The 22,119-nt window shown below is 41.8% G+C and overlaps 2 protein-coding genes across 52 annotated transcripts in view; one reads left to right on the top strand and one right to left on the bottom strand.

Moving 5' to 3' along the window:
• The window catches only part of LOC118385143 (nuclear protein AMMECR1-like), a 35,422-nt gene extending 26,789 nt beyond the window's left edge, over positions 1–8,633 (top strand). Inside the window, exons 4-9 of one of the 50 annotated variants that reach the window (XR_008139190.1) lie at positions 835–925; positions 1,057–1,153; positions 1,453–2,823; positions 2,930–2,959; positions 3,058–3,087; positions 3,178–8,633. Coding sequence is in view for 1 of the 50 variants with exons in the window: in XM_035772038.2 (XP_035627931.1) it covers positions 835–925; positions 1,057–1,153; positions 1,453–1,567 (303 nt within the window). In the remaining 49 variants the exon portion in view is untranslated. Of the gene's footprint in view, positions 1–834; positions 926–1,056; positions 1,154–1,452 lie in introns of all 50 variants that reach the window. The other 49 variants (XR_008139196.1, XR_008139201.1, XR_008139207.1 and 46 more) reach the window with 49 other exon arrangements.
• Positions 8,634–15,317: 6,684 nt separating this feature from the next.
• Positions 15,318–22,119, bottom strand: part of LOC118385145 (transmembrane protein 164-like) — a 36,121-nt gene continuing 29,319 nt past the window's right edge. Inside the window, exons 4-6 of one of the 2 annotated variants that reach the window (XM_035772039.2) lie at positions 20,677–20,755; positions 16,295–16,395; positions 15,318–15,841 (exon numbers count right to left, since the gene is read on the bottom strand). In XM_035772039.2, coding sequence (XP_035627932.1) covers positions 15,635–15,841; positions 16,295–16,395; positions 20,677–20,755 — 387 coding nt within the window. In that variant the 3' untranslated portion in view covers positions 15,318–15,634. Of the gene's footprint in view, positions 15,842–16,223; positions 16,396–20,676; positions 20,756–22,119 lie in introns of both variants that reach the window. The other variant, XM_035772040.2, reaches the window with a different exon arrangement.

A 22,119-nucleotide genomic window follows, 5' to 3' on the forward strand; every position in this document is an offset into this window, starting at 1 on the left:
CTCTCCACACAGAGCAGTACGCTCTCCACACAGAGCAGTACACTCTCCACACAGAGCAGTACACTCTCCACACAGAGCAGTACGCTCTCCACACAGAGCAGTACGCTCTCCACACAGAGCAGTACGCTCTCCACACAGAGCAGTACGCTCTCCACACAGAGCAGTACGCTCTCCACACAGAGCAGTACGCTCTCCACACAGAGCAGTACGCTGGGAGAGACAATCTCCAGTGTGAAGTAGAGATGAGACTGAAATAGGAATAGGCCTCTGCTGCAGTTTATGGTTCTGAATGAACTGGACCCCATTGCAGCCTGGAGATCCACACAGCAAGCATGATTTAGGCCGACAAGCACCATACACAGGCAGTCTGTCTTTTTTGTGAGGACGTAAGCAGTGACCTTGCTGACCCAGAGGGGGGGGGCAAGGGCCCGTGGCGTGGGTGGGTGATTTTGAATTATAACTCGAACAATCCCCCAAGCTATCTTGACCGGATCCTGACCCTCAACCAACAATCTGATTTGCCCAAAAGGCACCAACTCATCCAACTGTAGGGTGTTCTGTAGGTTGTTCCATACGTGAGGTACGACGAAACTAAAAGCTGTTTTTCCTAAATCTGTAGTGACAGACGGAATTTCAAGAGTTAGCCCTCCCTGTGACCGGGTATGGTATCTCATACTTCTATAGGTTAGTAACTCTGTTAGGTAATGCTGCAGTTTGTCTGGAGTGTGTGGCCGAAGACATGTAGTGTATATAGGCATGTGTCTGTTGTTCCTGTCCATTCATGTGATGTCTGTTCTGCCCTCGGTCTCTGTCTCTCCTTTCTCTGGCCTGTAGGTGGGTGTTCATGGCATTAGGATAGAGTTTTTCAATGAAAAAGGATCAAAGCGTACCGCCACCTACCTACCAGAGGTCGCAAAAGAGCAAGGTAAGTGGAATCGTGTGTCCCATCACCGTTGTATAATGTCTGTATGACTGAAGGTCTTGGTTCTAGAGAGAAGTGGGATTCAAGGGGACATAAAGGGGGATATTCAAGGGGCTATAACCTTCTCTGTGCAGGATGGGACCACATTCAGACCATAGATTCCTTACTACGAAAGGGAGGCTACAAAGCTCCCATCACAAATGACTTCAGGAAGACCATTAAGTTGACCAGGTAAGAGAGGCTGCTCTCCTTTCACACCGGTTGCTGTCTTCCACTGCTGCTGGCCTTGGTTCTGCCTTCAGTGTAGATGATGAAAGTGTTACTTACTGCTGGGAATATGTGACTGGTGCATCATTACTGTAGGGGACCCTCCCAAAGCGCTCGGTGGTCCTGTTTGCCACAGTACAGACAGAAATCAGTGAAGAAGTACTGCTGGATCCATAGAGCATTAGGGTGTAGAGATTCTAGTGCCACTGCCAGGTAAGTTGGGGTAACTGTTCCTTCTCTAACTTCCCTCTCCTCTTGTTTAGGTACCGTAGCGAGAAGATGACAATGAGCTATGCTGAGTACATTGCCCACCGCCAGCACCATCACTACCAGAACGGCACCGGGCACCCTCTACCCCCATACAACCATTATTCCTGACAGCGAGCCGCATGACCAATCACTGGACCTCTCTGCGGACCTTTTCCCAGGAGAGCCCGCCCCCTCCTGGTCTAGTTATCTCTACTACTGTACCATTTTATGATGATAGTTTCCGTTGCCATGCTGACGCTCTCCCAGACGTTGACGTGGCAACGGGTGGCAAAATGAGCATCAATTGATAATGACGAGAAAAAACAAAAATCTTTTATTTTTTATCCTCCTATTGATTTAGTTTTTGCAGCATATATATCAATATAACCCCTTTAGTTGTTTATTTTTGTTCACAAATACTCAATTTTCCTAAATGTATTATTTTCAAACAATCCTAATCAGGCTTTTGATTCTGTGGATGGAAGCAAGTCATATATATGGTGAATTCGTAATGCATAAAGGTATAGGCTCATATTTTGTGTAGGCTTAGCTACAGTGTCCCATCTATTAGGGAAATGTTTTTCTTTGTCTGTTGAATCCTTTCTTAGTAGCCAGCTTGGCATTATGTGTGTCATGTGGCAAGCCAACAGCTGTTCTGGAAGACTCAAATCTTTTCCTCAATTTTGCGATTCTTCTCAAGAAATGGACTTAGGTTGGTTTGGCCTTTGTAACTCGTTGTAGTGCTGTAGATTGTAGGGTTGTGATGGCACGCCACTAGTATTTGCTGGTCTTTTTTATTACATTACCCCACACGTGTTTGCTTTGATGTGTGTGGTTAGAAGTTTGTTGTTAAGTTCACATCCGACAGGAGATTGAAAGCGCTATATTAAATCATGAATAGGATCATGACAAAATATTTGACAGAGATGTTCATTTCCACCCCTGAGTGTTCATAGTGTTTTGTAATGAAACCTGCAAAACTTGAATTGAATTTGTACAGCTCCAGCTCAGATATTTTCACCCGCTCTTCTTTCCAACTTGAGAAACGTATGGAGGAAGCCATTTTAGCTGCGTCAAAGGAGGTTGTCTCTGTCCCTTGTCTCTGTGAAGCAGGCCGCTAGTGAAAGTGATCCACGGGGCTGGAGGTTGTGATAGGGTTGGAGAGTTGACTGGAGGTTGTGATAGGGTTGGAGAGTTGGCTGGAGGTTGTGATAGGGTTGGAGAGTTGGCTGGAGGTTGTGATAGGGTTGGAGAGTTGGCTGGAGGTTGTGATAGGGTTGGAGAGTTGGCTGGAGGTTGTGATAGGGTTGGAGAGTTGGCTGGAGGTTGTGATAGGGTTGGAGAGTTGGCTGGAGGTTGTGATAGGGTTGGAGAGTTGGCTGGAGGTTGTGATAGGGTTGGAGAGTTGGCTGCAGAGCTGGAGGTTGTGATAGGGTTGGAGAGTTGGCTGGAGGTTGTGATAGGGTTGGAGAGTTGGCTGCAGGGCTGGAGGTTGTGTTAGGGTTGGAGAGTTGGCTGGAGGTTGTGATAGGGTTGGAGAGTTGGCTGGAGGTTGTGATAGGGTTGGAGAGTTGGCTGGAGGTTGTGATAGGGTTGGAGAGTTGACTGCAGGGCTGGAGGTTGTGTTAGGGTTGGAGAGTTGGCTGGAGGTTGTGATAGGGTTGGAGAGTTGGCTGGAGGTTGTGTTAGGGTTGGAGAGTTGGCTGGAGGTTGTGTTAGGGTTGGAGAGTTGGTTGGAGGTTGTGATAGGGTTGGAGAGTTGACTGCAGAGCGCATTGTCCTCTCATTCATTGTCCTCTGAGAAAAATACCTTCATCCTGTTATTTCATGCTAGTTGGTTTGAGAGGAAAAAACAATGAGGGAGACTTGAGTCTAGTGACAGGGATATGCTAAAACTACTTAAAGCCATATTCTGTTTTTAATCCCCCCCGCTCTTCTTTGTAACCTCTGTGTTTACTTCCTCTAAGAGTTTACTTTATTCTGGTGGCTTTGGTCCCAAAAGTTGGGTTTCCTCTCAAATTTTGTGTTTTGGTCCTGGCTAGGAATCTGGGCCTATGAGACATTATCTGGACTTACTCAGTTAGTATGGGTTAGCATCAGGGGTGCATTTATTAGTCAGTCTGTTGCAAAAAGTTTTGCAATGAAACCTGTTTACTGTTTGGTTCCTAGAGTAAACCGGCTAAATGGAACAAAACAGAGAGGACTACCTGAATTTGTACAATAGAAACTAATTTTCATTGATATAAGTTTTACATTTGCAACGGAATCCGACTGATGAATACACTCCAGCGTTTGAACTCCTTTGTGCTGTTTGTTAAGAGTCCTCATCACTTCCGCTGCTTTTATACCATTTTAACTGAAGCTTGTGGCCACAATGACAAATAATGAAACTTGATGTAGGCCTAATCAATGTTTTACATCCACATTTGACATTACATGCTTGATGACTGACGGTTGCCATAGTTGTGCACTTTCATGTGCTCTCGTCAAAACGCTATGAGATCTTGTGGAGGCTCCTGGAGATGGCATCTAGCTAGTCAAAACGCGATGAGATCTTGTGGAGGCTTCTGGAGATGGCATCTAGCTAGTCAAAACGCTATGAGATCTTGTGGAGGCTTCTGGAGATGGCATCTAGCTAGTGAAAATGCTATGAGATCTTGTGGAGGCTTCTGGAGATGGCATCTAGCTAGTCAAAACGTTATGAGATCTTGTGGAGGCTTCTGGAGATAGCATCTAGCTAGTCAAAACGCGATGAGATCTTGTGGAGGCTTCTGGAGATAGCATCTAGCTAGTCAAAACGCGATGAGATCTTGTGGAGGCTTCTGGAGATGGCATCTAGCTAGTCAAAACGCTATGAGATCTTGTAGAGGCTTCTGGAGATGGCATCTAGCTAGTCAAAACGCTATGAGATCTTGTGGAGGCTTCTGGAGATAGCATCTAGCTAGTCAAAACGCTATGAGATCTTGTGGATGCTTCTGGAGATGGCATCTAGCTAGTCAAAACGCTATGAGATCTTGTGGAGGCTTCTGGAGATGGCATCTAGGTAGTCAAAACGCTATGAGATCTTGTGGAGGCTTCTGGAGATAGCATCTAGCTAGTCAAAATGCTATGAGATCTTGTGGAGGCTTCTGGAGATAGCATCTAGCTAGTCAAAACGCTATGAGATCTTGTGGAGGCTTCTGGAGATAGCATCTAGGTAGTCAAAACGCTATGAGATCTTGTGGAGGCTTCTGGAGATAGCATCTAGGTAGTCAAAACGCTATGAGATCTTGTGGAGGCTTCTGGAGATAGCATCTAGGTAGTCAAAATGCTATGAGATCTTGTGGAGGCTTCTGGAGATAGCATCTAGCTAACCTTAAACCCTTGGCACTGGTCATCGTCGGTTGATTTGTTCAAATCCGTTATTTCCTCATGACATGCTGCTGTTTGTTGAGGTGCTTGCCGTATTCAGGACCAGTTGCTCCCCGTCTCTGTGCCACTAGAAACCATGCATGGGTTGTTGGTCTGTCTTGTCAGCTGTTTCCCAGGAAACTGGGAAAGGGTGGTCAAACTGCATTCAGTCAAACCCTACATAAAGAACCAGGGATTTCAAGCAACTAGTTAGTCCATGTCCTCTTCAAGTGTTCCTTTTTGTCAGTCACATCCGTGCCCAGTAGTTGGTATGTTTTAGCAAGTGTAGTTAATGGATTAGCTAATGATCTCTGTGTCGTGTACAGGTTTGAGAGGTGCTTGTACAACAACAAAACAGAACAAACATATTTTATAAAACATCTTTTACCAACTGACAGTAGGGTTAATCCTTTTTATTTTATTTTTATATGCAAAATGTTAAGGGCTTTGGCACTCCATCCACAGTAACCCGAAATGACCCATATTTCAGTTGTGTTGATTTAATAAATTATGGACCAGTAAAATGGTGCCCTGAGTGTTCCTCTGTCCTGTACTGTCTAACACTGACCTCAACCTACAGGGCAGTGAAGGGCCTTAAAACCCTGATTCACCCATTCACCTTCAGATAGACACATTGTAGCGGGAGGCAGATGGGAACCTTTCTTCTAATCATACCTGGACATTAGAAACCCCAGCTTACTTCATTAATCTAGCCTATTGTAGAAGGGGTTTGTCCACAGACATGCTTGGTTGAGATGTTATTGTAGTAAGGGCCTATCCTGTTCTCTGTGCTTCCCTGCTCAGATATTGGATGGCATTTCCTTTATATTATCCTCTTGTGGTCAGGGAAATGCTGCTCAACAACATTGACAAGACAAAGGAGGCCTACTTAAAGATATATATTGGCCTAGTAGTTTGTCACAAAAACAGTTTTCAGAGAACTGTGGGACAAGCTTTCCCTGTTGTTGAACAATCGGGTAACCATTTTCTGGTCCATTCAATACAGCACAACCTGAATATTTTTCTGCTGCAAAATCAAGTCCACCATTCTCTTTTACATACTTACCGATATATGTATACACAAATGCAGTCCATTCTGTTGCATGTGTGTGTATAAAACATACAGTATGGTTTAATCCCTGACATCGAAGGCTTAGAGACTTGTATAAATCATCAAAAATAAATAAAATGGTGCTATTGGACCTCATGTTGGGGCGGTCGCAGGTTTCGTGACTGGTCATGCGGACTCATCGATCATATCCGACTTATTATCCTTGATATATGCAGATCTGTTCAACAGGTGTTTTTTTCCTACCAGTGTAAGTCAACACCCTGCAGGTTTGAAAGGACAAGAAGTCACTACTAATCCCCCTCCCCCCAACTCCCTGCCTCATGGCCTGGGGGTTAAAGGTATAGTCTGTCGTTCAGTAGATCGTGGCATCAGAAGGGGACATTCGCTCCTGGGCTGGGACAGTAAAGAGTTGGAGTAAAAGGGGTCTTATCGCCCCTCCTCTCCAGTCTCCCATCGTAGGCCCCTTTCCCTGTCCAGCCCACGATTGGATGTTCCTCTTAGAAGCACACCCATAACACTTCATGTTTTACTCTTTTTAAATCGTGAGTTTTTATAGCTGTCCTGTATCATTTACTCATCCATGGAGTTGATTATCAGCTGACAGAAGGTTCTCACTCAACTCTGGCTCTTACAAACTCCCTCAAAGGAAGTCGTGCTTCTCATGTAATATTGTCATTCATGTAGCCCTCTATAACAGTGGTTTCTTTAAGCTGGACATGAGTGTGGGTTTAGTTGGCAGGTTTAGTGAGCCAGATGAGTGATTGCTGATATCATCAGGATGCTCACATAATTATTGTATTTGACTTGGACAATTCGTTGCCGTTCATGAATCACTCTTCCGTATGACCGTAAGTGTATCGTGTAACGTACTTTTAACATGGAAATGACTGAACGTAAAGGTTCATGAATATCAATAAATCTCAGTCAAATGTGATGTGATTTTCCTGGTGTCCTTCAAAAGATTATTCTGACTGCTAATTTGCAGCTAGTTTAAACACACCTCTGCCCATGGACGAGTGACAATTGTTCATACTGACACAACTGGGATAATGTGTAAAGACAATGTCATTTGGATCCATTGCCTGGTTTAGCCCCTGCATTCCTTGTATGTGTACCGGTATGCATATATTTTTGTGGAATACTTAAGCTCCTATTACCTTTGTATGTTCAACCGAACCAAAGATGCCTCTGCCCCATAGAGATGTATAGAGATCATAACATGGAAGTAACCTGTTTTTGCATGGACATTTAGGGCTTCCTCCATTTTAAAATGGTCAACTGGGTGAAGATTCCTATGGTTTGGGAGTGATCGACCAATGAGCAGAGCATTGTTTTCTTCTTCAAATGAGTTTGTAATTGGCTTTAAGCTATATGACTGCCATTTAACGGCCACAATAAATTTAACACAATTTGGTTCAAGACTCCATCACTGCAGGTGGTAGTAAGTCACCAATCTTAGCTTTACACTTTTTTCAAACATCAAAAGAAGAAAAAAATGGACTACTTCAAAATGGAGAAAGCTTCAATGGCGCTGTGCGTGCTGTCACAGACGCCATAATGGCATAGATACAACGTAGCGATTTCTATACATCTCTATGTTCTGGCCAAGTCCAAATGCTGCTCTTCAGGCCTGGCTTCCTGTCCTTCCAAAAAACACCCCTGCAAGAGACAAAATGTTATTTTTTTCCGTCTGTTTCAGATTTTTTTATCTGTTTTTTGTACGATTTCTAACTTGTCTTTTGATTTCTTTAGCAACCTCTTATTCAATGAATTTCATTGATTATGTCTGAAGCCTTACCCGGCATCAAGGACAGTGAAATTACTTGGTTGCACACAGTTTTTTTTATTTTGTTGTCGTCACTTGTATTTTCATTATTTTCATTTTTTAAACAAAAAAAAACCCCATAGCGTGCCTCCTAGATGTATGAGTTTCTGTGTTTCTTTCCTAAAGACCAGCAGTTATACTTTATATAAAAGATGAGTTTGTCCTTATTTTTTACGCCGTTAAAGATGAAAAAAGACCTCTTTTCTTTACTCTGGACCCAGTAGCTGCACTGGTATACAATCGCACTAATAGATAAACAAAAAAAATACAAATAAATGAATCAATAATAAATGAAATAAGAACTACAATACACTTGTGTTTGGAACTTTTATAAGATTTACTAAAATAAAATAAATTACTGTTTTTGTACATCAAAATCTATTATTTTCCCCAAAACTATTTTGGATCTAGTTTCTAAATTATTTGAGTTGTTTTCTATGTTCTGAAAATGTGTCGCTGTGCAGAGCAACTGTCTCTGCTGTGGTGGCATGACGGGGCACGGGGTTGCCTGGTGTAAACCCCTCACACCCACCTTTTATTTCTTCTACTTTTCATTTTTGGTTCTGTCTCTTTCTCTGCTTTAGTAACTTAAATGTTGATGGAATAATATGAACTGGGGGGAAAAAAGACTCCTTTAGAGCAAGAGTCTCCTTCCTCTCCCATTGAATTGCTGTTAGTGTGATGAGACTTGAAATGGGCATTTATGATAGTATGGCTCCAAAAAAATACAGAAAATGAAAAATGTTTTTAAAAAATGTGTGGGGAGGGAGAAAATCTTATATATAGATGGGTTATCAGTGGGTATGTGAGCAATGGCTGTGGATATGATCATGTAGTTTTAAACATTGTTATTACCTTTTAAATTCATTTAGCCAATAAAAATGAATAAAACCACGTGAAAAGATAAATGTGTGTGTGTGTGAGTTGTGTAATGGGTGTTTTTCCATGTTAAACGACTGATATATTTGGTTGTATGCTTGGAGAGTTGGAGCCTGATTGCATGTCATACAAAACACATTAGGTTATATTTATAGCTTGGATAACAAGTCCATAGTAATGGGAAGGAAATACTGTAGGTGCTACACATTAGTGGTGTTAGAGGTGTTTGCCTGGAAGGACTGGAAAAGAGCTATATAACCTACACCTGTAGTGATGCGTGGGTAAAATCGTAGGAAGCCATTTTACAACCAATGTGCTGTGATAATTACTTTGTTTGCTTAATAACCTGTTAGTTCATATAAGCCACAGTGGCAGAATAAATAAAAATCACACATTTGTTTCATTGCAAAACCGGAGAGCAACATCTGTCCGATGAAGTCCACTAAACATATTTCATGTAACAAACAGTTAATGATCTACAGCATGGTCAAGCAAGGTAATGTTTCCAACATTTTCGGACTACTATTGATTTAGAACCAGTTACCTACCGCAAGTCAAAGAAAACAGGAGCTGCCTCAACTATTCCAGCACGATTTCAACTTCAACATTATCTAGTCACCTCCACTTAGTCTAATGCAGTGACAACTAAAAGATACCAAAAACGATTTTGTCAAATTAACTTAAGCTAAATGTGATGTGGCTGAGCTCACTCAGTTTATTTAACTCAATGCTGATTGGCTTTTATTATTGAATTTTTCATCAAGGGAGGCCAAATGTTCACTGACATCCCATCCCGGGCAGCAATAATGTCCTACTCTTTTTGACCTGACTGCATCATATACAGTTGAAGTCGGAAGTTTACATACACTTAGGTTGGAGTCATTACAACTCGTTCTTCAACCCCTCCACAAATGTCTTGTTGACAAACTATAGTTTTGGCAAGTCGGTTAGGACATCTACTTTGTGCATGACACAAGTCATTTTTCCAACAATTGTTGAGAGATTATTTCACTGATAATTCACTGTATCACAATTCCAGTAGGTCAGAAGTTTACATACACTAAGTTGACTGTGCCTTTAAACAGCTTGGAAAATTCCAGAAAATGATGTCATGACTTTAGAAGCTTCTGATAGGCTAATTGACATCATTTGAGTCAATTGGAGGTGTACCTTCAAACTCAAATCAAATCAAATGTTTTATTTGTCACATACACATGGTTAGCAGATGTTAATGCGAGTGCCTCTTTGCTTGACATCATGGGAAAATCAAAAGAAATCAGCCAAGACCTCAAATAATTGTAGACCTCCACAAGTCTGGTTCATCCTTGAGCAATTTCCAAATACCTGAAGGTACCACGTTCATCTGTACAAACAATGGTACGCAAGTATAAACACCATGGGACCACGCAGCCGTCATACCGAACAGGAAGGAGACTCGTTCCGTCTCCTAGAGATGAACGTACTTTGGTGCGAAAGGTGCAAATCAATCCCAGAGCAACAGCAAAGGACCTTGTGAAGATGCTGGAGGAAACAAGTACAAAAGTATCTATCCACAGTAAAATGAGTCCTATATCGACATAGCTTGAAAGGCCGTTCAGCAAGGAAGAAGCCACTGCTCCAAAACCGCCATAAAAAAAGCCAGACTACGGTTTGCAACTGCACATGGGGACAAAGATCGTACTTTCTGGAGAAATGTCTTCTGATCTTATGAAACAAAAATAGAACTGTTTGGCCATAATGACCATCGTTATGTTTCAAGGAAAAAGGGGGATGCTTGCAAGCCGAAGAACACCATTCCAACAGTGAATCACATCATCATGTTGTGGGGGTGCTTTGCTGCAGGACGGACTGGTGCACTCCACAAAATAGATGGCACCATGAGGAAGGAAAATTCTGTGGATATATTGAAGCAACATCTCAAGACATCATCAGTCAGGAAGTTAAAGCTATGTCGCGAATGGGTCATCCAAATGGACAATGACCCCAAGCATACTTCCAAAGTTGTGGCAAAATGGTTTAAGGAAAACAAAGTCAAGGTATTGGAGTGGCCATCACAAAGCCCTGACCTCAACACGATAGAAAATGTGTGGGCAGAACTGAAAAAGTGTGTTTGAGCAAGGAGAAACTGAGTTTAAATGTATTTGGCTAAGGTGTATGTAAACTTCTGACTTGTAGATACGCTACACATACTAAGACAGCTAGTTCATTCGCTCTGATGTTTTCTCCAGTGAGATACACTTCCTTCAATTCCCAAGAGGCTGAATGTATGAAACACAGAGAAACAAAAAATACAAAATAATGTATGTAGTATAAATAAAAAAAAAAAATGGGGGGGGGGGGCATTTTTTAGGGAAGCCTGGCGTCCATAAATACACTCCACTAATCTACACACTACACAAATATAAACACAAGATTTTACTGAGTTACAGTTCATAAAGGAAATCAGTCAATTGAAATAAATAAATTAGGCCTTCATCTATGGATTTCACATGACTGGGAATACAGATATGCATCAGTTGGTCACTGAGGTAGGGGCGTGGACCAGAAAACCAGTCAGTGTCTGGTGTGACCTCATGCAGCACGACATAGCCTAATCATTTGACCAGGCTGTTGATTGTGACCTGTGGAATATTGTCCCAACCCTCTACAGTGGCTGTGTGAAGAACCTGGTCATACACGTCAACCTAGAGCATCCTATACATGCTCAATGGGTGACATGTCTGGTGAGTATGCAGGCAATGCAAGACGTGGGACATTTTCAGCTTCCAGGAATTGTGTACAGATCCTTGTGAAACGGTACCGTGCATCATCGTGCTGAAATATGAGGTGATGGCGGTGGATGAATGGCATGACAATGGGCCTCAGAATCTTGTCAAGGAAACTCCGTGCATTCAAATTCCCATCGATAAAATGCAATTGTGTTCATTGTCCACAGCTTATGCCTGCCCATATCATAACCTCACCATAGGGCACTGTTTACTACATTGACATCAGTAAACAGCTCGCCCCCACGACGCCGTCTGCCCAGTACAGTTGATATCGGGATTCATCCATGAAGAGCACACTTCTTCAGAGTGCCTGTGGTCATCGAAGGTGAGCATTTACCCACGGAAGTCAGTTGCAACCCTGGTGAGGACAGTGAGCACAGTGAGCACACAGAGACTGTTTCTGACAGTTTGTGGAGAAATTCTTCAGTTGTGCAAACCCACAGTTTCATCAGCTGTCCGGGTGACTGGTCTCAGACGATCCTGCAGGTGAAGAAGCCGGATGTGGAGGTCCTGGGCTGGCGTTGCATGTGGTCTGCGGTCATGAGTCCGGTTGGATGTACTGCCAAATTCTCTAAAACAACGTAGGAGGCGGTGGTAGAGAAATTAACATTCAATTCTCTGGCAAATGCTCTGGTGGACTTTCCTGCAGTCAGCATGCCATTTGGACACTCCCTCAAACCTTCAGACATCTGTGGCATTGTGTTGTGTGACAAAACAGCATATTTGAATGGCCTTTTATTGACCCCAGCACAATGTGCACCTGGGTAATGATCATGCCATTTAATCAGCTTCTTGACATGCCACACCTGTCAGGTGGATAGATTGTCTTGTCCAAGGAAAAATGCTCACCCACCCTGATGTAAACACATTTGTGCACCAAATGAAATAAGCTTTTTGTGAGTATGGAACATTTCTGGGATCTTTTATTTCAGCTCATGAAACATGGGACCAACACTTTACATGTTGCATTTATATTTTTGTTCAGTGTATTATTAGTACCTGAGGTATTCACTGAGAAAATACAATTAAAGGGCAAAAATCACTTTTATTGTCAATAAATACAACAGTGCACATTCACCCAGAAAAAAAACAAGTGTACAAAAGTAAACCATACCACTTTTTTTTATTTACATGTGTACTTGTTAAGTAACACAAATATCCCTCATTACAAAATGGGAGCGATCCAATGATCGAAGTGAATAGGAAATGCAAATGCTACTTAAAACCTCTTCAATGGGCTGTAATACTTCCCTTATAACAGGGGTTCCCAGTTACTGTCCCAACGTAGAGCTATGCAGGTTATCAATAAACAGATGCACTAGGTGATCATGTATATAGAACATATATATTGGGCTACATGTTATGGACTGAAATTGGGATGACCCACATCAAGAACTACCAAACTCCAGAAGTCTTTCCCATTGTGCGCATAGGCGCCTGAGCAATGGGGAAAATGGAGCAGCTACAACCCCACTTTCAGAATAGAGGTGCAAACATCGGTTTTAAACCCCCACTTTGTTTTACCAGAAAATGATCATCTATTGGATCATTTTAAATGATTAGTAATGTTTGTATTAAAATGTATATGTCCATTTGAGAAATAATCAGAAGGCCTAATATTACATGCTTACATCTGTGAAATATTCCCCAAGCTGTTTACAGGCATTTAACACCATTCTGCATTTTTGTCATCTATTTTCCCCAACTTCAAATCAATTAAGTCACATTTGTTACTTAATGAAAAAAATGGAACAAAGTAACAGTTGTGGCTGAGCCCCATATGCCAGTGCACAATGGCCGCTTCACGGTTATAATGTAGCCAAGTGGTGTCTGTATGCGACTGTGTTCTAAATAAAAAAGCAGAGGGTATTTGGATCTCCATAAAACAGCTCTGCTTGTGGACCCGGCTCCACGAGGGGGCAAAAGCCCCCTCAGTTAAAACGTGTGCCACTTCAGTTTTACGTCTCTATATAAAAACAGCAAAAAAGTTCAAATTATTGAGTGACAGGTTGGCGCAAAATCAGTATCTGCGCACCTCAGAGTGTGTGTATATGTGTAGGGGGGCTATGGAAAGCTACTGGGCGGTTACGTATGACTCCTTTTGGGTTTGGTTTCCATAAAAAGCCTGGGGTAAATGCTGCTCATCTGTGGTAGGCTACGTGAATAATGTGATACGCCTCTGCCTGTAATAGGCTCATTTGATTTGGATTTATAAGGGCAGGTCAAGTTTAGTTAAATCCCCACCACTACAGAGTTTAGTTAGCTTCTTAGCTAGCTGTAAAGGGTGTTAGTGTTATTAGCCTATTTTGCTCTAACCAGCTAATCTGCCATGATCAGAAACGAAACTGCCGCCAAGCCCAGCAGCGATGATGCCGCCGAGCTCCAGCTAGCTCAGCGTGAAGAGCCTACTCTCTCTTCCACAAGTGCCACAAGCATAATGTCTCCACAGACCCCTCCACCTGTTCCTGATGATCTTGGAACAAAGAAGCCAGCCCAGGTTAGCAAAGAATTCTCCCCGAGCTGCAGGTTTTCTGGGCCTTATTCCAAGTATTCTAACTGGAAGCATGCTATTGATAGAATAAAAGGATTCGCTAGGAACGCATAAAGCATTTGAAATGCACCGCGGAAAGACAAAAGTTTTAAGTGCTATGGGAACTGAGGTGTCAACACTTGTTAATGATAGGCAACTGGCACAAACTCCTTTTCCACTTTGACAAATGTGTTTAGTCAGCAGACGAAGCATGCTACACCCAAGGAAAGCTCAACTAATCCAACTGGCATTTGTGTGGGATCTTACAAGAAGATTTCAGGGAGAATGGAATGATTGATTACTCAGGAAGGTCCACAGAGCATCAAAGGCTGCAACTCTTCTGTAAAGGTAAGAAACAATCTAGCTGGTTGGTTTTTATTATAATCTTGGTAGTATAGCCAGTGACATCCTTTTCAGCAACAACCTAGAGTATGAATGGCAAATATATTTTCATTGCCAAAAAGGGCTTGCTTAGTGTGTAGGGCGCTGTACATGGTGCTGATAGAGCACTCAATGGTCTCGGCCTTTGAACTTTTACGTTTATTGTGACAAGCAGAATTCATTCTAATTCTAATGGAAGGACCCAAATGACAGCTATATATCGATACATTTCACCATAGAAATAGAACGTAGGCTTTCTTGGCAGCCTATTGGTTTTCATGTTCTTAAAATGGAACTGAAATGGAAATGTATTTATGGTAGGCCGGCATTGCTTAATTGATTACAGGGGGAGGAACAGGGTTGGAGAGCCCTGCTGTAGGATGTGGTTATTTGCATTCTCCTTTCGTTTACTGTTAATGTAACTAGCCTAGATTCTGTCATGCCTTTATCAATACGCTTTTGTTTATAGGCCTATAGTAGACCTAACTCTTTTGTTCTGTTCACATTCATTTGTTCACATTCGCTGTGTCATTTTTCTAAGCTAAACTGCTATTCAGTATTTTTGTTTGCATGATTAATTAGTCTACTACTTTCAGCATTTAGTTTGCATTATTTTGGTAAGACGGCTGTGTGTACGCCTGCATTCACATTAGGCAATTCACCTATTATAAAAAGCCTATATTGTAGCCTATATTCATTACCAAAATGGCCTTGTGTAGGGCGCTGTCCATTGTGCTGATACAGCACAGTGGAGCTGGGCTACAGATTTCACGTTAATCTGTCACTTCAAAAAATACTCACTGGTCTGAGTCTCTGCATTTGAACTTAGTTTATTACGTTATAGCGTGATAAGAATTCAATATAATTCCAATGCAAGAACCCTTAAAAATTGTGCCCCCCTCACCGAGTTCAACTGCACCCCTTAATCACTTAAACGCCTGTCCTGGTGCCTGGTCTGTGTGCTTGGCTTGGTAAGTCATTTTGACCAAATAAGCCATTTCTACCCTTTTTTAATAAAATATGTACACTGCTGAGACAAGTAAATTCTTTTAATGTTTATGGTGACAGCGCTTCAAACGGTGCCAAAAAAAGTCAAGCCCCCCCTTCCATGCATTTGCACCCCCACTTTCAGACAAAATCAGGCGCCCATGATTGTGCATGCATATAATGCAATCCAGCACAAACACTAAAGGAATGATATTTCATTGACTCTGAAAGGATTCTTTCTTTACAGTAAATAAATATGGTAAAGGTGGTCCAGATGCATTAAAAATGTGGATAGAAAATCCCAACATAACAGGCGTTTGGATTGGAAAAGGCTACATTCGTGTTTGTCTCTGTGTGTGGATGTTCAGTCAATCTTCTTGCTGCGCAGTCTGGCGGTGTCTAGCAAGTACCTGCAGGTGGGGCTGGTGTGGTGGGAGAGGAGGGTCAGGGCCTTCCCATGGACCAGGGTCAACAGGGTCTGGTGACCTGCAGCCCAAACCCGGTACCAAGGCCCATAAAATGGATCTGACACTGCTGGACACAGCATGTTGTTCAGATTGACCTCGGTCATCTGGGAAGAGGGAGAGAAAGAGAGAAAAGTGAGAGACTATGTAGAAGGAGACACACTGAGGCCACAGGAGGTTGGGGAGGACTGGCTCGTGGTAATGACTGGAGCGGAATTAGTAGAATGGTATGAAATACCTTAAACACATGCTTTCCAGGTGTATAATACCATTCCATTTGCGCCGTACCGGCCATTACTATGAGCCGTTCTCCCTTCAGCAGACCTACTGTAACGGTGGCCTTGCTTGGTGTTTGTTTCTTTCGTGCCATCAGTCAGGCAGAGTGAGAGAAGAGCAGTCCGCTGTGTCATGCAGCTCATTAGTCATGCTAGTGTGACCTGTACATTAGTGTCTGACTCCTATATCTGTGTCATGTGTCTCGTTACTGGCCTCTCTTTTAAGAGCGAGTGAAGAGGAGTTGCACCGAGTGTCCAGTAGAGGGCTCCCTCCATCAATCTTACCAGGCCCAAGCCCTGCAGGAACAGGAAGTGATAAAGGAACAGGATGCCAGTGGAGAGGATAGCCCACCACATGTCCCCCAGGGGCTCCGGCTTGTACACACCTGGGGGAGGGGGAGGCAAGAATAGTAAATGTATGAACATAATTCAAAACAGAACTGAAAATACAGTTATGGATTTCTTCCATTTTATGGCAGACTAATCAATATGGGTATTCTCAAGTTCCCTTGAAAATTAAAGAATGCAGCTGGCAGTGGATTTTTTTGCTCCAGAGACCCACTATTGCATGCCTTTTCACAATGGGTGTGCCGATCTGTCATACTCATATTCGTAATGGGAATTACTTGTCATCGGAAAACCCAGAAGTGCACTTTAAAATGCCGGTAATGGCTATATCTTAAAATGTGCATTACTGCGCTATATCACCCAGAGTACATCATTAAGTTTCTTCACTCATTGTAAATTTAAAAAATGACAAATGAAAAAATGGCCATGATTTACTTACTTGGTCCTATTCAATTATGAATGGAATAGGCTAATAAATTGCCTAATGCATGGCCAGTTACTATGGACTGCATTTATTCCAGACAGATTCAGATGAAGGCAGGCACATTTTTTGCCCCATATATTGTTTCACTTTCGTGAGAAGCAAAACTTCTCTCCCAACACTTTTACAATCAAAATAAACAATCTACATTTGTGATATTATTTTCAAATGATTTGTTGCGTGGCAAACATGCCTGGGCGAGAAAAAGTAGCGAGCAAGCATGGGCTTGGATCACGACAAAACGAGAGACTTATACTAATTATGCGGACAGAAAGTAGGCCTACTACACAAGGCAAAGTAGACAGACAAAAAACAACTTATAGCCTCAGCAAAGTGTGAGAGCAAAATTGCTAAATTATGCTACAATACTGTTATTGCATCAAATGGTTGTTTTATGCAACAGAATAAGGGGTTGTTAGAACGCTCATCTGTGTGTGTTCTACGGAGGGTGGGCCTCTGGGAGATTAAACACTGACAGGAGATTTATGTCTTTGGGTGATACCGCATCTCCCCCTGGGGTACCAGGGAGAGATGGCTCCAGTATGGAGTTGGGGGGCCAGACCCTGGTCTCCATACAATGAGGACAGTATTTACAGCAGATACTGTTTACTGTGAATTATTAGCAACCTTGTGACCCATCCATACAGCCTTTGTTTGTCACGAACATCCAGGGGGATGGACTTTGCTACAAAACGCTGTCGCTCAAATCCGCTGGTTGAGTTTTCAGAGGTGATCACCGACCAGCTCCATTACTGCACTAATGAAATAATAAAGTCTGATTGTTTTGAAGAAATCTAAAAGTCTCTCCTTCTGATTACAATAATTTCACCACAAAGGTCAAAAGGAAATAAATTGATTTAACAATGACTAGCTACGGATTCTGATTGATACACGGAGAAAGGGAGACTTGTTCCCTGAGACGAGACGAGTGAGTGACATGAGAGCGGCTTGTTGTAATCTAATCCTTGCAGCAGGTTTAACCAATCCCCGTCCATTTTATTTACAGACAAAAACGACCTAATAGTAGTTTAGAGCACCCAGCGCTTCACACAACTTGAGTGTCAGCTGAAAAGGAATTTTTCCAGATTACGGATAATTAGAAAATACTTGCGTCATAATCGTATTTGAAAAATTCTCCATATCCTTTTTGATACTTGTTTTGTCCGAGTACTCAGCACAGTCCTACTTTACACTATGTTAAAAAACAGTGTTGAGTAGATAAGTGTCTGCATGTACTAAGAACGTTTGTATTTTTTAATAATATTTGTATAGAGTTTTATTGAATATCATGTAAAAATGTGTACTGACAATGCAATTGTTTGTCCAATGCGGTTGCTTAAACATAAAACAGAAGAAAACAGTACTGAGTAGGTATGGATGGCGACTTCTGTGTTGTTGTTTGGTTTCACAATAATAACTAAATGCAGCCTTTGCTTTAACGAGGCCCTTCCCACCCTAGACTCCCCTTTTTCTTTATATATGACAATGATTCCCTACACTATTCAGTGCATGTTTTCTCACAAACTAAAAGTGAGCAAACAGTGCATAATGTTTGCAGCCAGGAAATGAGAGCGATTTCTACATTGGCCACATGGCCCGATGTCCACTAGATAACAGCCAAAAAGTCAAAACAGCTTTCCCACTTTGACAACAGGTGCAGGCCCGGCGGGAGATATCAATAAGCGAATATCACAACACTGGCCAGCCAATCACAACACTGCCGGGTAAATAATACTGTGAAACACTATCATTCCACTATTACTGCAGATATACAGTGTCTTCGGAAAGTATTCAGACCCCTTGACTTTTTCCACATTTCGTTATGTTACAGCCTTATTCTAAAATGGATTAAATAAAAATCCTCAGCAATCTACACACAATACCCCATAATGCCAAAACAAAAAAACAGTTTTTTAGAAATAATTGCAAATTTATTACAAATAAAAAACAGAAATACCTTATTTACATACTGTATGTATTCAGCCCCTTTGCTATGAGACTCGAAATTGAGCTCAGGTGCATCCTGTTTCCATTGATCATCCATGATGTTTCTACAACTTGGAGTGTCCACCTGTTTCTGGAGGAAACCTCGCAACATCCCTACGGTGAAGCATGGTGTGGAGGTGTTTTTTCAGCAGCAGGGACTGGGAGACAAGTCATGATCGAGGCAAAGACGAACGGAGCAAAGTACAGAGAGATCCTTGATGAAAACCTGCTCCAGAGTGCTCAGAACCTCAGACGTGGGCGAAAGGTTCACCTTCCAACAGGACAACGACCCTAAAACCACAGCCAATACAACACAAGAGTGGCTCTGAATGTCCTTGAGTGGCCCAGCCAGCGGCCAAACTTGAACCCAATTGAACGTCTCTGGAGAGACCTGAAAATAGCTGTGCAACAATGCTCCCCATCCCACCTGACAGAGCTTGAGGATCTGCAGAGAAGAATGGGCGAAACTCCCAAAATACAGGTGTGCAAAGCTTGAAGCGGTATTATTAGAGAAGAAAGATAAAGGTTTTGTTCGGGCGCCAAGCAGGTATTAACCAAGCCGAAAGGAAAAGAGTAGAATAGAGAGTACCACTACCAGACCCACACACATCAGCAGAAGAGACTGTCTAGAGTGTAGCCTGTTTACCAGAGGAGAGAAGACCCACCATATAAACCCACAGCACAGCACAGCACAGGGGTGACCCTACCAATAATACCTCATACAATAAATAATAATAATAATAATAAATGGCAGAGCAATTGAACCGCAACTTTATTTCCTCCTTCCTTTACTGCTGAAGCGCTCTTAGAGGCAGTGCACAGTGAAGGCTCCGTGCAGGATTTCTCCACAAGCTTGTACCATCATACCCAAGAAGACTCAATGCTGTTGTAATCGCTGCCAAAGGAGCTTCAACAAAGTACTGAGTAAATGGTCTGAATACTTATTTAAATGTGATAGCAAAAATGTCTAAAAAAAACTGTTTCTGCTTTGTCATTCTTGGGTATTGTGTGTAGATTGACGAAGAAAATCAACAATTTAATACATTTTAGAATAAGGCTGCAATGTAACAAAAATGTTGAAGAAGTTAACGGATCTGGATACTTTCGAATGGCACTGTATTACGGACATTTTCTGAAATTACAACGCAGAAAAATCCTGTGTGTAGCATCTTTAAGTCATACTGTTAACTCTACAGTACAGATATGGACTTGGTTTTTGTTGAGTTTTTTAGTTCGCCAGTGACAGTGATATGAATTATTCCTTATGTTCACAGATATGTTGTGTGTAATACATCAGACTGTTGTTCCAAATGAGTTTGAATTTGTTAGGAGCCAGGGTGGTGTGTGACCGTGTCGATTTTTCGGTTTCATTTTGAAGCAATTTTTCATCCTATTGGAGAAATGGTAGATCACGATGGATAGTTCATTCCATTCTCTTTGTTCAAATTGTAGCCTAGTCTGTTGTTGACTGGGGATCCATTTCCCGATGTATTGGAGCTAATTCTAAAATAGGCCACCGTAGTCTCTATTCCTCTGAATTGTTAAGTTCATTTGGTTTTTATTGCCATATTATGTTTGATTTTAATGTTAAACATGGATAATTATCACATTCTCACAAAAAAATTAATAATGTCAAATGGCATCACAACACTAGATGGCAGTCTAGTTTACTCCAGGGCTCTGCCTTTCTCACTACAACAATTTCAGAACTGGGAGGAGAGTTTTGATTGGTTGAGTTAAGGTAGTAGTGAGAAGTAACTCAAGATGGTTCAAATTCTTAATGATAGTGAAGCACCCATGGAATGGAGACAGAGCGCAAAATTCCATAAGTGCAAAAGAAGCCGGCACGTACCTCCTTTCCTGAAGAGGTATACAGGCACCAGGTAGAGCAAGGAATGCTGGATGTAGTAGACCTCCTTCTCAAATGGAAGCTGAAGAAACAAAATGGACCAGTGTTCAGGATCTACATGATCATCATCAGCTTCATTATAGCAGTACAGATATGTACATGTCAACAATTAGAGTTTGCCTTACTATATTGAAAGTTAAACAATGTCCTGCTCCTGCATTTCACATTGTTTGGCTATGGAAATGTTTGAAACTGTGTGTGTGAGAGCACAATTGGATCAAAACATGACTGGTGTTTCGGATTCAGTTAGACTAACTCGCGTAGAAAACAAAGAGAACCCTTCCCTAGGCATGAGTGTAACCAATCTGTAAATTGCCAGCCAGCCTCAACAGTAAAAGGATCTGCGAGTGAGATGGTGAGCTGGAACAGAAATCCACAGGGTTACTTACACACAATCTGGTTGTGCATCAGCACTTTCTCTCTTGTCATGTCAGTCACTTACAATTAGGCCTTTTCAGCTTATTTTTTTTTTTAGATTTAGTCAAGCAGACAGCTTTCTTTTTTTTAGTCACTCAGTAAGATATTAAAACTGCACGTTTCTCTCCACCCCATGGCAAAATGAGTAACCGGGTTCCCTTGACATTAACTTTTTTTTAGCCAATTGTCCCTTTTTTTTTTTTTTTTTACACCATAGAGAATCAGATAAAAATGTAGGCTACACTGCCTATTGGCTTCATTGCATATTCAAGCCTGTCTCAAAATACAACACTCCTCTTTTAAAGCTCTCCTAGAGGATGGTTGGCCACCCTTTGTAGTCTTTAAAATATTACAACATTACAATTACAAACAAATACTTGTAAGTTACATTTTAAAAATAATTCCCTCCAGGGCTTGAAATGAAGGACGCCCCGTCGGTGTCCATGGTTGAAAATAGACTCTGGGACAGTTCTGGGACGACAGATCGTAAAATCATACAACCACTGTACATTAAACATGTATAATTAAGCAAATGAGGCTGATGCAACAGATCAGTCTGTTTAGCCTAAAATATTGATAAAGTTTTAGTTCTTCATATTATAAACTCAACAATGCCGACATGGCTGTAGAATACGTGCGAATGTTCCAAAATGCAATTAGTGGAAAAACGCCGTTCTCAAAAGCGCTCCGCATGTGTGAGCGGTTTCATGCGACATTGATGAAAATATCCATTCGAAATGAAGCAAGACTGGAGCTCTAAAAATGCATCAACTAGCAGGGGTTACTAATATGACTAATATTATGCCTTTGGCTTCTGGACAATAAAATACTGTTGAAAACCAATGAGAAAAATGCTGGTTTCAATGTCACGATGGTGTTAATAAAATAATTCCCTCAACATTTCTATGGTTGTATTTTGGCTAGGCTACTTTGAAACAAGACATGCTTCATAAAATAAAACATTCAGGG

The sequence above is a fragment of the Oncorhynchus keta genome, chromosome 6 (genome assembly GCF_023373465.1).
Source record: "Oncorhynchus keta strain PuntledgeMale-10-30-2019 chromosome 6, Oket_V2, whole genome shotgun sequence".
NCBI classification, from domain to species: domain Eukaryota; kingdom Metazoa; phylum Chordata; class Actinopteri; order Salmoniformes; family Salmonidae; genus Oncorhynchus; species Oncorhynchus keta.